This window comes from Rosa rugosa, chromosome 5 (assembly GCF_958449725.1).
Source record: "Rosa rugosa chromosome 5, drRosRugo1.1, whole genome shotgun sequence".
Taxonomy (NCBI): Eukaryota; Viridiplantae; Streptophyta; class Magnoliopsida; order Rosales; family Rosaceae; genus Rosa; species Rosa rugosa.
The window spans coordinates 54,646,280-54,660,574 of NC_084824.1; the positions used below are offsets into that span (position 1 = coordinate 54,646,280).

Here is a 14,295-nt window from a genome sequence, read left to right on the forward strand (position 1 = left end):
TTGCACTGATTGCAGTGATCTAATGGGGTGGTTGATCAAGAGTTCGCGCCAAAGGTAGCCATAGGAAGTGGCATGATGCTGGAGCTATAAGCATATATGGTGCTGGTGTTGTATGCTGAGGTTATTTCAGAATAGCAGTGCTTATTAAGGTTTGTTCAAGCATATTAAATTTTTCTCTATAGGTTACAACTTGAAATTTCAATATTTCATAAATATGACCAATAATTTTTCAAACTCATATACAACAATTTTTTGGTATCAGAAGTTCTAGCCTGGCTTTGGCAAAGTATCGTGCTTCAAGGTGATGCGGCAGGTGTGCTGAACTTCTTGAGGAAGAAGGAATTGGTTTCCATTGTTTCTAAGGATGGAATTGATGCTGTGAGTAGTTAACTCCTTCTTGGAGTGTGGCAGTTTGCCTCTGTTGTAGATTCATGCAAGCAAGCATTAATTATCTGCATCAATTCAGCAGCACATATTTAGTAGCTAGCGCCAATCTGGATTACTATTCACAAGGTCTAGTGGCACCGTAAGAAAGAGAAACGACTACTACTTAGTACTTATATTATGAAAAACTTGGATCTTAATATACGGTTGCATTAACTGATGGCAATTTTGTGTTCTTCAAACAGTCTTGACTGCCTGTGTCCCAATGTAGCGATCTTATGTAGTGGTTGATGAGGGTTTTCAGAGTCATAGGCAAGTGGCGTGAGTGTATTTAGAGGCTGCTGCAGGATCAAGCTCTCTTCAACAAGTATATATATTCATCAAAACAGATCAATGAGTACGTGTATATGAGTTAATCCTCTTAGAATAAATACCTTTCCTTTTTCATTTTTTTGTAAGTTAGAGGAAGTATAAAAACTATTCAGTTTCAGATTAATAGTGTATACGTGTTAAGCTTTGTATTTAGGTTTTTAATTGAACATAATTTTGCAATCAGAAACCGGTTTAATGAAATGAACAGAACATTGGACGAAAAGCTCATTTTCTTAGGTTAATTGGAATAAATTAGCATTTGTAACTTAGCCCCTTTAACATTTTCATCTAATTAATGTTCCTTGCCGATCAAATCTGCAGGTAACAAGCGAACCAACAGTGATATACACCAACAGTGGTGAGACCATTTGTTGGTCAGAGCAAGCAATGGGTGGTAAGTCTCCTTCTATATGAATGCACAGTGCTTGCCCTACTCTTTCAGCTATAGCATTCGGGTTTAGATCATTTCATTCATGGTATAATTGTTCTTTTGTCAGATTTAATGTTTTATTACCAGATGGTGAATCTTGTACCATTTGTTGGTAAAAATATGAAACCGATCTTCCTTATATATGATGAACTATTCCATGGATGATGAAAATGTTGAATTAACATGTTTGTGAAAAAGTCTTGACTGCATGTGCTTTCCATTGCAGCCATCGAGTGGGCAGGTTGATGAAGAATTTGCAGACATAGTCATAGACAAGTGGCGTGAGGCTGGGGCTTCCCTGTTTGGGAGCTGCTGCAGAACAACTCCAAATACCATCACGGCAATATCAAAGGCTCTTTCTAACAAGCTGGTCTTTTGCAGTCAACAACGCATAGTTGAGTTATGAAAATGAGATGTAAATATTTGTAATCCCGATGTAAATATTTGTGATCCGATGCTAAGAATAAGGCCACATGTCTTTTTCATTTCCTTATTTTGTAACTCAGAGGAATTACCACATTACTACCACCATGGTGCTGCTGCTGTATGATGACAGGTGAGGTTGTTTCACATCCAATAACAGTGCTTGTTACCTTTCAAAATGAAATATTACTAACATTCCGTCGTATGTACTAAACAAGCCTCCGAAATCAGATTGGCAACCCGCTAGTCACATTGACAGAAAATCTTGAAAAGTTAGCTCCGTTTTCACGTCCAATAACAGGGCTTGGATCTTTTGCTTTATATGTTTCATAATGTTTGAAAGCAACAGATGTGTTGCTGCAGTGTATTCCTTTACCTATAGAAAATGAAGCGAATTAGCATTGCCTTGATATCTATCTATCAAGCTCAATGGACTCACATTTTGAACTGTAATTCATGATATAGAAAACCATCTTTTGTGAGGCACTTGGAGGTTAGAAATGTCATTTTGCACCTCAACTCTCATTTCCACTCAAATGTTACTCCCCTCTAATTCGTAAAACAGAGTAGGGAAAAACAGAGTGTATTGTTCATGTACAATTCTTTGATTAGTGACGAGGCTATTGTTCAGATGTTTCATTGAGCGCGTGCTCGAAGATTGTGGCTTTCTGTGAAGGGTTAGGCACCATGGGTCGCTTGTGAAGATGGGTTTGGAGGAGCACGCGTTTAGTGGGAATTGGATCATGCCCGGAAGGTGTTTGATGAAATGCCTGAGAGAAATACTGTGTCGTGGACTAGTTCGTTTTGTGCTTATGGTGACTATGGTGTCTGTCATTTCTGCTTGTGCAAAGTTGAAGGATGTTGCGTTGAGTGACAGGGTGTGTGCTTACATTGGGAATGTTCAGTGAGATGCCAAAGAGTGATCTTGTCTCTTGGAACACTATAATTGGTGCTCTGTTCCAAGAGAGCAAGCTTGGGGAAGCAATTGAACTTTTTAGGGTGATGCAGACTGAGGGAATAAAAGGAGATAGGGTGACCATGGTGGAGGCTACATCTGCCTGCGGATATCTAGGAGCTCTTGATCTTGCAAAGTGGATTCATGCTTATATCGAAAAGAAAAAAAAACAAAATTAACCGTGACATGTGGCTCGGCACAGCTTTAGTTGACATGTTTGCTAGATGTGGCGACCCTCAAAGTGCATTGAAGGTGTTCGATAACATGGCAAGAAGAGATGTTTCTGCTTGAACAGCAGGCATCGGAGCAATGGCCATGCAAGGAAATGGGGAGTGAGCTATAGAGCTTTTTGATGACATGATTAAGCAAGGGGTGAAACCAGATGAAGTAGTCATGGTGGCAGTACTAACAGCATGCAGCCATGTTGGTCTTCTGGATATCATTGTTCTTTCATTTGTTGGTTTTTCTGAGCTTTTAATTCATAGTGGTTAGTAACATTTGAAATTAGAAAAATGGTAGTTGCATCAACTGATCAGCATATATGGATGGCTTGGATCTGGGGTTACCATACTAGCACCTTAAGAAAGAAGAGCAAGTACGTCTAGTTATATTTGGAAAGAACTTTGATATTAGTAAATGGCTCCATGGATTAATTGCAATTTTGTTTTGTATATCTGTTCTTGAAAAGGTCTTACTGCCTGTATTCCATTGCAGTGATCAAGTAGTGTGGTTGATGTGACTGATTATCTGCACAGTCATAGGCAAGTGGCATGAGGCTCTTTAGAGGCTGCTGCATGATGAGTACAAATTTACAATATGTAGGTATGTAAATGTAATCATCTTCTTATAAATACCTGAATCTTTTCCTTTTCCTTTTCCAAGTTTTTAATTTGAATTTTTAACTTAGATGGTGCTGGTTTTGTGTCATTATGTTGCAGTATAACAGTACGCATCTATGATTATTCAATCATTATTCTACATGTTTCTGAAACCTGTTTAGTAAAATGAACAGAACATTGAAAAATGGCTCATTCTTTAGTAAACTTATTCTTCCTCTGTAAATTTAGGAAGTACTTGGAAGGATTGGAGTACCCTCAATTTAAAGATCTATAAACTGAGGTTTCGAGTATCTCAGCTCTAGCAACTACACCATCATCATATTTATATCGAGTATCTAAATGTTGCATCCAAATCCGTCCGGAAGTCCCAACCATGTCTGCTTCAATTGAATCCCGACTGTTGTTTCATCCATGTCTGCATTGGGAGCAGAAAGGGGCAAGATCTATCTTGATTTTTACTGCATTAGTAGTGCTACCTTGTTATTCCCATTACCATGTTTATCATGTACAATTAACTCTGGTATATTTTGATGAGCATTGAATGAAGAAAAATTCAAATTTTAGCCTAGCAAGTGTAACTTCATAATTGAACATATGGCTCTGTCTCTACTCAATAAGAACTACATAGGTTACTTGAAATTGATAAATACACTGAGTCCTAAATATGTATAGTTTGTTAGTTAATATATGTACTATTATGAGACAGGTTAGCTAGTGGCTACACATAAGTTATCGACATTGTTATTAATCCCCTAACACTTGATATAAGGAAAAAGAGAAGAACATGACATTAATCCCCAAATTGTTAAGGAACAAAATGGTTGTCTCTATCTTTGTCTTTCATTTTTCTTTTTTTCTAGAATATGTTCCAAACCTCTGTATACAGTATTCGCCAAATCACTCTTTAGTTAAGTGATTAAAACTTTCTTTCTAGAACAAGAGTCGGATGACGCTAATTTTCGTTAAGAAGTCTGTAGGATCATGTTGTTCTAGGGATAACATTTTGACAGATTGTTTGTGTGTTTAGATTCTGTTTCGTTTCATTTACTGTCTGGTAATTGGAATTTTCTATTTGGGTTGTTCTGCATTCAATGTCGGAAATGAATCCAATGACAAGTGACAATATTGAGGAGGTCAATGTAGAAAAGAAGATGGATCACCTCGAAGACGGTGAAAATTCAAAAATCAAGGGTACTGGAAGTGTTAGTAACAAAGAAATGATTTTCAGAGCAGATAAAATTGATTTGAAAAACCTAGATATTCAGCTCGAGAAGCATTTGAGCAGGGTTTGGTCCAAAATTGAGGACAAAAGGCCTAAAGAAGAGTGGGAGATTGATTTAGCTAAATTGGATATAAGATATGTTGTAGCTCAAGGGACCTATGGTACTGTATACAGGGGTATTTATGATGAACAAGATGGCGCAGGTATTCATTAATTCCTTTCTCCATTGTAATTTTGATTTTGTTTCACTGCATACAAGATCTCTGTAGAATTTTATGTTTGCTGCATTAGTATTTCTTAAGAATGGAGCGAGAGAGCATAATTTGTGTGGAAGAGAAGGATGATCTGTGGTCAAGCAGTTTAAATTAAAGATGATTAGCTCTTAACCTTTTAGTATAATGTTCCTTTGGTTATGTAGTTGGAAGGTTACCAGCAAACATACGGGATATACCTTGAGAGTGGTGAGACGCTTATGATGGTCAGAGCAAGCAATGAGCCTGAGTCTCCTGCTATACACCAATGTACATTCTGTTCCTTTTTTCTTCCAACAACGGTAGTACCAAAATAAGATATGATTCATATGAATGCTTAGCACTTCTAGCACATTAACAAAGAGGATGATGGCAATTTTTATTTGTCAGCTGTTCTTGAGAAACTCTGACCGCATGTCTTTTCCATTGCAGTGGTCTAGTGGGGTGGTTGATCAAGAATTTGCAGCAGATGTAGCCATAGGCAAGTGGCGTGATATGCTTCCCTGATTCGAGGCACCAAATATCATCGGGCTGATATCTAAAGCTTAGTTGAGTTCCAAAAACCGATTTATATGGAAGTATTTGCAATCATCTAAGATTATAAGCCTGTATCTTTCTCTTTTCCTTGCTTTTGTAACAGAGACTCTCAGAGGAAGGAAGTAGTGGAACTATAACTAATTAATCAGAGCTGGTGCTATATGCTCTGAGGTTGTTTCAAAAGTAGTAGTGGTTATGAAAATAGCTTAGTAAAATCAATAGATATTCAAACATTAGCTTGTTTTCTAGTGTCCTTGAATTGATTCTTCCTCAATTTGAATACCAATACATTATTCTCTTCATGTCTGTGTCAATCGAGAAAGATCAATTTACAAAATCACCAATGTAGAATGTGGCGATACGATTGTCAATTGAGATCCTTGTACTGGCATTCATGTGCAGATATCTCAGGATGAGGAGGATGATATCGGTATTGACATTGATTTTAAACCCCTAAACACTTGATAAGGGACAAAAAGAAAATTCCTAAATCCTAAAAAGGAACAAAATGGCTCTCTCTCTCTCTCTCTCTCTCTCTCTCATACAAAATGGCTCCTCACATTGTCAATTTGCCTTTGAGCTGTTAATTACTATGTTGGTACTAGAAGTTCCAGTCTGGCTTTGGATAGATGAAGAAGGAAAGAGACATCCAGCCTGGTATTGTTTTGTTATCAATTTAGTGAGCGGCGATTCCATCTTGGAGGGTGCCTCTATGCAGAGCCATGCCACATTCTCGTCACTCTTTTGCCAAATTAGTGTCAATAATATACGACTGGGAAATATTGTTTGAGATAACAACCGCTCTTGTAGTGATTAGTGGTTATAGAATTATAATATTTGAACTCCTATTATCAATTTTTGTTTTTTTCGTTCAGATTGTGCAGCATACAGACATGAAGATCAACAAAGTAGCTTAAGAGGACAATATGAACAAAGCGATCATTTCCATTGCTATACTAACCACGCCATTGTCCAACCCATTGACTAGCTAGCAGCCTAGCAGTCTGCTCAAACCCAAAATCCTTATTTCTTTAGTAAGAAAAAATAAGCTTGGTAAAAATGGGCGGGTTGCGGTTAACAGGTTCAACCCGATATGATACCCATTAACAAACGGGTTGATATAAAACGTGGATGGGTTGAATTTTAAAGGGGCGGGCCCGTTTGGCAGGCCTGGTAAGAAACTAAGGCAGGTCGGATCTATATGAGCTAGTCAAGGGATTAAGCACAGCAAGCAAAACATGGCGAATCAAGCAGCCAATTCTTCTTCTTCTACTGATCATTACGCATACGAGGTGTTCCTGAGTTTTAGAGGCCAGGATACACGCTCTAATTTCACCAGTCATTTACACAACGCTTTGCATCAGAAGGGTATCAAGACCTTCATAGATGATGAGCTTCCTAGAGGAGAAGAAATATCGCAAGAGCTTCTCAAAGCAATTGAGGACTCCAAGATCTCAATCATCGTCTTCTCTCAAAACTACGCTTCCTCAAGGTGGTGTTTAGATGAGCTCGTCAAGATCCTTCAATGCAGAAAATCAAACCGACAAACGGTTAGACCCGTTTTCTACAAGGTGGACCCCTCGGATGTGCGACACCAAACAGGTGCTTTTGGTGCGGGATTTGCTAAACTTGATCAATGCAAATTCAAGGATAGCCTGGGCAAATGGAAGGCAGCTCTTTCAAAAGCAGCAAGTTTGTCTGGATGGACTTTCTCGCATGGCAAGTAATGTTTCTAACCTCTCTACCTATCTTCATTTTCATTTTAGGCTAATTTCTTTTCCGTTAGTATTCTGAAATAGATAATTTTTATTTAAAGGATCACATATATAATGTTAGATGAACCACATTTTTTGGGTACCATCTGAATCTCACTTTATGTGACACTTGATATAGAACAAATCCCAATCTATCTGAGAATTTCATTAAATGATGTGGTTATTTACTCCATTTTTGAAACAATGAGATGAAATATAGAAACGCACAATTGGATGTGTTAAGTGTTAACCCTATCATTTCTTTTCATTCGTTTGATACGGATGTACTTATCTGTCTTATCCTTTTCATTCTTATGTCACTTTTGATTTGTTTGATGTTTTGTATGCTTTTAAATTTGGTAGGAATGAGTCAAAGTTTATCAACGAGATTGTTAATGAGCTGTCAGACCAAGTATTGAACTGTTCATATGATCTGGATGTGGCTAAAAATCCAGTTGGAATAGAGTCTTGTGTTCAAGATATGGAGAAGCTTTTAAATGTCGATGATAAAAATATTGTTCGCATGGTCGGGATATGGGGGACTGGTGGAATAGGTAAGACAACAATTGCTAAGGCGGTCTATAATCTAATTTCCCATAAGTTCGAAAGTAGATGTTTCTTGGCAAATGTCAGATCAAAATCAGCGAACCAAGAAGGCTTGGCCCAATTGCAAGAGACTCTTCTGCAAGATCTTCTAAGGGAAAAAAACTTGAAGGTGAATGATGTATCTAATGGAGTAAATGTGATAAAAAGAAGGCTTGCCCAGAAAAAAGTTCTCTTGATTCTTGATGATGTGAGTGATTTGGAACAATTAAACTACTTAGCTCGAGAGTCTAATTGGTTTGGATGGGGCAGCAGAATTGTCATAACAACAAGAGATAAGCATTTACTAAATGCTCATCAAGTTCGTTCAGTATACGAGGTCAGGATGTTAGATGATGATGCTGCTTTGGAGTTGTTTAGTTTGAATGCATTCAAAAGAAATCAACCTCCAAACAATTACTTGAAACTTGCAAGACTTGCAGTGTGCTATGCCCAAGGCCTTCCATTAGCTTTGATAGTTTTGGGCTCTCATCTAATTGATAGAAGCATAGAACAGTGGGAAGTTGCATTAGACAGTTCTAAAAGAGTTCCTCATAAGAAGATACAAGACATTCTTAGAGTTAGTTTTGATGCACTGGAAGATCATCTAAAAACTCTATTTCTTGATATTGCTTGTTTCTTTAATGGTAATACGGTAAACCATGTGATACCCATACTAGAAGCTTGTGATCTCAACCCGGTGATTGGCATTGAACTACTCAAAGAAAAGGCCCTAATAACAATGGATGGATGTAAGATTTGGATGCATGACCTGATAGAAGAAATGGGTAAAGAAATAGTTCATCAAGAATCACCCGATCTACCTGGCGAACGTAGTAGATTATGGATAGGTGAGGACGTGGACCTCGTTCTAACAAATAACACGGTAAGTATGTTATTATATTGTGCTATTCTAATTCTTAAACTATATTATTAAATGATATCATTTCTTAGGAAAATGTGGAAAACTTGCTGCTCACCGTTGATTAGGTGGGGCATGGTAGTATGGTGCCTGCCTATACATAAGACAATCATGGTGGTGTGCAGCAAAGTTTAGTTCGAAGAAATTTGCATAAAGTTTGAAACACTTGTGCAATTGTGCTTTAAAAAGGAATTAATGTTAGTACTTGCTTTCTTCGTACTGTAGGGAACAAATAAAATTAAAGGCATCCAAGTATGGTCGGCAACAGATGAGATATGTTTAAATGGCAAAAGCTTTTCAGAGATGAAAAGTCTTAGATATTTTGTGAGCAGCTATGAGGCATCCTATTCTGGAGAAATTGATTATCTGTCCAATGAGTTGAGGTGGCTTGATTGGCCTCTATGTCCATTGCAGTCATTTCCATCCAATTTTTATCCAAAGAAACTTGTTGCACTGAATATTCCTGATAGTCACATCACACGATTATGGGAGGGATTTAAGGTACTGTAAATCAATAACTTGATCTTTATTTCAAGCTGTTTTGTTTTTTTATTTATATATAGTAAATTAATGGTTTTAGTTGTTTTCCTTGCCAAACAGAATTTGCAAAGTCTAACATCAATGGATTTAAGTGCTTGTGAATTCTTAACCGAACTCCCAGACTTCACAGGAATCCTCAACTTAAAAGAGCTGCATTTAGATGGCTGTAAAAGGTTAGTTGAGGTTCATCATTCTGTCGGATCGCTTAATAAGCTTGTTACCTTGAATCTTCACGACTGCTCTAATCTTGTTAAGTTGCCAAGAGAAATTAGCTTAACATCTATTGAAACTATTTGTATCCGCAATTGCGAAAGACTCACAGAATTTCCAAAAATTATTGGAAAGATGGCTTCCTTAAGGTATTTGGATCTATCAGGCAGTGGCATTAAAGAATTGCATCCATCAATTGGAAAACTCATTGGACTTAAAGAGTTATATTTAGAAAAATGTGCAAATCTAAGGACTCTGCCATGCAGCATTTATGGTTTGCAAAATGTAGAGATACTTGATCTCAGTGGATGCTCAAAACTTGCCACATTTCCAGCAAAAACCAACATTTTCCAAGACAATGGTGTCTCTTTATCACTTCCCAAGTTAGAGGTATTTCGAATAGGAGGATGCAGTTTATTAGATGTTGATTTCCTCACAACTCTTGATTGCTGTGAAACATTAACTGAACTTGACCTGTCAAATAACTATTTTGGTAATCTTCCTTCATGCATTAGCAAATTCGTCAATTTGTGGAGGCTTGAGTTGGATTGTTGTAGGTCACTCCGGGAAATTCCAGAGCTTCCACCAAATCTAGTTGAGATAAACCTGAGTGATTGCATATCACTGGAGAGATTTGCAAAGTCGTCAAAGATGTTGGAACATAAAGAAACAGAGGGGATTAGAAGGATTAACTTGTGGAATTGCCAGCTGGGCTTAAGCATGGAAAAGATGAAACGTATTTTACTGAATAATCAGGTCTGTTCTTTTCTCTCATTATCATGTGCACGTCCTACTTTCATTCCTTATGCTGAGACTGGTTTTATAATTCAATACTGTACATATATAGCAAGATTTATCGACAGAGTGGACATTTTTGTTGTAGGAGAACTCGCCGTTTGGTGTTGTATTTCCCGGAAGTGAGGTTCCAAACTGGTTTTCCAAAGTCGAATGGAATTGGTCACATCAACTGTCTATCAGAATCCCTGAAAATCTGATATGGGAGAACACAGGATTGGCTATTTGTGCTGTTTCTGAAGAAGGTGAGCTAAACTATTTTGGTGCTGATATTTTCATTGGTGATATATGCATAGGTCGCTGTCGGCCCTGGACCTTTTCAAGACCAAGTTTGCGTTCAACATCAGATCATGTCTGGGTGCAGTATATTCCATTACCTGTTAAAATGAAGGCAAAGGTGAAGCAAAAGGATTGGTGGCAGCCTTATGAGTGTCGCATTCAATTTGACTGTGCGCTTTATAACTTGAGAGTGAAAAGCTATGGGGTTCACTTAGTCACTCCTGGCAATGAGACTAGTATGCTTTCATGGCTGCAAAAGAGTGGAAAGCGCTTTCGCCCGATCTGCCTGGAGAACGCCTGGCGAACGCCGTAGATTATGGATAGGCGAGGATGTGGACTTGCAGTGTGCTATGCCCAAGGCCTTCCATTAGCTTTGATAGTTTTTGGCTCTCATCTAATTGATAGAAGCATAGAGCAGTGGGAAGTTGCATTAGACAGTTCTAAAAGAGTTCGTCATAAGAAAATACAAGACATTCTTAGAATAAGTTTTGATGCACTGGAAGATCATCTAAAAACTCTTTTTCTTGATATTGCTTGTTTCTTTAAGGGTAATACGGTAAACCATGTGATACCCATACTGGAAGCTTGTGATCTCAACCCGGTGATTGTCATTGAACTACTCAAAGAAAGGCCCTAATAACAATGGATGGATGTAAGATTTGGATGCATGACCTGATAGAAGAAATGGTTAAAGAAATAGTGCATCAAGAGTCACCCGATCTGCCTGGCGAACGTAGTAGATTATGGATAGGCGAGGATGTGGACCTTGTTCTGACAAATAACACTGTAAGTATGTTATTATATTGTGCTATTCCAATTCATAAACTATATTATTTAATGATACCATTTCTTAGGAAAATGTAGAAAACTTGGTGCTCACCCTTGATTAGGTGGGTATGGTGCCTACCCATATATAAGATAATCACGGTGGTGTGCAGCAAAGTTTATTTGGAAGAAATTTGTATAGAGTTTAAAACAATAGTGCATTTGTGCTTTAAAAAGGAATTAATGTTAGTACTTGCTTTCTCGTACTGTAGGGAACAAATAAAATTAAAGGCATCCTAGTGTGGTCGGCAACAGATGAGATATGTTTAAATGGTAAAGGCTTTTCAGAGATGAAAAGTCTTAGATATTTTGTGAGCAGCTATGAGGCATCCTATTCTGGAGAAATTGATTATCTGTCCAATGAGTTGAGGTGGCTTGATTGGCCTCTATGTCCATTGCAATCTTTTCCATCCGATTTTTATCCAAAGAAACTTGTTGCGCTGAATATTCCTGATAGTCGCATCACACGATTATGGGAGGGATTTAAGGTACTGTAAATCAATAACTTGATCTTTATTTCAAGCTGTTTTGTTTTTTTATTTATATATAGTAAATTAATGGTTTTAGTTGTTTTCCTTGCCAAACAGAATTTGCAAAGTCTAACATCAATGGATTTAAGTGCTTGTGAATTCTTAACCGAACTCCCAGACTTCACAGGAATCCTCAACTTAAAAGAGCTGCATTTAGATGGCTGTAAAAGGTTAGTTGAGGTTCATCATTCTGTCGGATCGCTTAATAAGCTTGTTACCTTGAATCTTCACGACTGCTCTAATCTTGTTAAGTTGCCAAGAGAAATTAGCTTAACATCTATTGAAACTATTTGTATCCGCAATTGCGAAAGACTCACAGAATTTCCAAAAATTATTGGAAAGATGGCTTCCTTAAGGTATTTGGATCTATCAGGCAGTGGCATTAAAGAATTGCATCCATCAATTGGAAAACTCATTGGACTTAAAGAGTTATATTTAGAAAAATGTGCAAATCTAAGGACTCTGCCATGCAGCATTTATGGTTTGCAAAATGTAGAGATACTTGATCTCAGTGGATGCTCCAAACTTGCCACATTTCTTGCAAAAAACAACATTTTGCATGACGATGGTGTCTCTTTATCACTTCCCAAGTTGGAGGTATTTCGAATAGGAGGATGCAGTTTATTGGATGTTGATTTCCTCACAACTCTTGATTGCTGTGAAACATTAACTGAACTTGACCTGTCAAATAACTATTTTGGTAATCTTCCTTCATGCATTAGCAAATTCGTCAATTTGTGGAAGCTTGAGTTGGATTGTTGTAGGTCACTCCGGGAAATTCCAGAGCTTCCACCAAATCTAGTTGAGATAAACCTGAGTGATTGTGTATCACTGGAGAGATTTGCAAAGTTGTCAAAGGTGTTAGAACATAAAGAAACAGAGGGGATTAGACGGATTAACTTGTGGAATTGCCATCTGGGCTTGAGCATGGAAAAAATGAAAAGTATTTTACTGAATAATCAGGTGTCTCTTCTTTTCTCTCGTTATGATATACACGTCCTACTTTCATTCCTTATGCTGAGACTGGTTTTATAAATCAATATTGTACATATATAGCAAAATTTATTGACAGAGTGGACATTTTTGTTGTAGGAGAACTCGCCGTTTGGTGTTGTATTTCCCGGAAGTAAGCTTCCAAACTGGTTTTCCAAAGTCGAATGGAATTGGTCACATCAACTGTCTATCAGAATCCCTGAAAATCTGAAATGGGAGAACGCTGGATTGGCTATTTGTGCTGTTTCTGGAAAAGGTGGGCTAAACTATTTTGGTGCTGATATTGTCATTGATGATGTAAGCATAGGTCGCTGTTATCCCTGGACCTTTTCAAGACTAAGTTTGTGTTCAACTTCAGATCACGTCTGGGTGCAGTATATTCCATTACCTGTTAAAATGAAGGCAAAGGTGAAGCGAAAGGATTGGTGGCAGCCTTATGAGTGTCGCATTCATTTTGACTTTGCGCTTGCAAACTTTAGATTGAAGAGCTATGGGGTTCACTTAGTCGCTCCTGGCAATGAGACTGGTATGCTTTCATGGCTGCGAAAGAGGTCTATTTATGGAACTTTATGATTGGATGGCGCTTTCGCCGTCTCGGAAACGTTACCACCCCATCTAGGAGAAACCATCAGTGGTATCCTCATCGTTGACTTCCTGCACTACTCCTATTACTCCACTACTCCACGGCTTCAACGCCAACATGAGCCAACTGAGCTGTAAATCGTGGTTTTCTTTTTCTTGGAGCAGTAGATATTTCCAATAATGATTATCACCACCAGGAGGAGGAGCAGGAGCAACCAATATTAGTAATGATTCCTTCAAAACGACACTGCACCGAGAAGCAACCATCAATGGCTCACGAAATGGATCATCTTCCCATCCCCATCATGGATGACCTTTCCGTTCCCTCCTCCGCGGATTACTCTGCATGTGCATCCACCTCAGATGTGCGGTGGAATCCACCGGCTCAAATCTTCCAGACTTCTGCTTGGCAAGCAAATATTGATGCTCTTCCCAATTTACAGTTGACTTTCGAGAATTGCCTACCTCACAATCCACTCCAAAGCTCCAACAACAATAATGCATTATGCATTTAAATGTTATTTCAGAGACAGAGAGGTTTGAAGCCAAAACTTGACAATCCAACTGCTATATTGTTCGAGCTTCAAAGTGCGAGAAGCTGATCAAGATTTCAACAATTTTCAGGTTTGGCTTTCCTCCCTGTTCTAAAATTCTGCAGATTTGATGTTTTTATAGGAATGAGGTTAGAGGTTTTGGATTTATAGAAATTAGCTAGGCAGTTACTAAATTTGGATTTTCAGTAAATTGCATCAATTAATCAACATAGCTGAGCTCACCATTACAAGGTTTGCTTGCACCTTAAGAAACAGGAGCAAAAGTACTTGGTTATCAGGAAACAGAACTGGTTTCAAATTAAGGTTTTCATGCACT

The 14,295-nt window shown here is 38.0% G+C and overlaps 1 protein-coding gene across 1 annotated transcript in view; it reads left to right on the top strand.

Moving 5' to 3' along the window:
- The first annotated feature begins 6,532 nt into the window (after positions 1-6,532).
- The window catches only part of LOC133711925 (TMV resistance protein N-like), a 29,879-nt gene continuing 22,116 nt past the window's right edge, over positions 6,533-14,295 (top strand). Inside the window, exons 1-10 of the mRNA XM_062137996.1 lie at positions 6,533-7,136; positions 7,531-8,635; positions 8,897-9,172; positions 9,272-10,177; positions 10,305-10,804; positions 10,901-11,051; positions 11,111-11,281; positions 11,533-11,808; positions 11,908-12,813; positions 12,943-14,049. Coding sequence (XP_061993980.1) covers positions 6,652-7,136; positions 7,531-8,635; positions 8,897-9,172; positions 9,272-10,177; positions 10,305-10,804; positions 10,901-11,051; positions 11,111-11,281; positions 11,533-11,808; positions 11,908-12,813; positions 12,943-13,416 — 5,250 coding nt within the window. The 5' untranslated portion in view covers positions 6,533-6,651 and the 3' untranslated portion in view covers positions 13,417-14,049. The remainder of the gene's footprint in view (positions 7,137-7,530; positions 8,636-8,896; positions 9,173-9,271; positions 10,178-10,304; positions 10,805-10,900; positions 11,052-11,110; positions 11,282-11,532; positions 11,809-11,907; positions 12,814-12,942; positions 14,050-14,295) is intronic.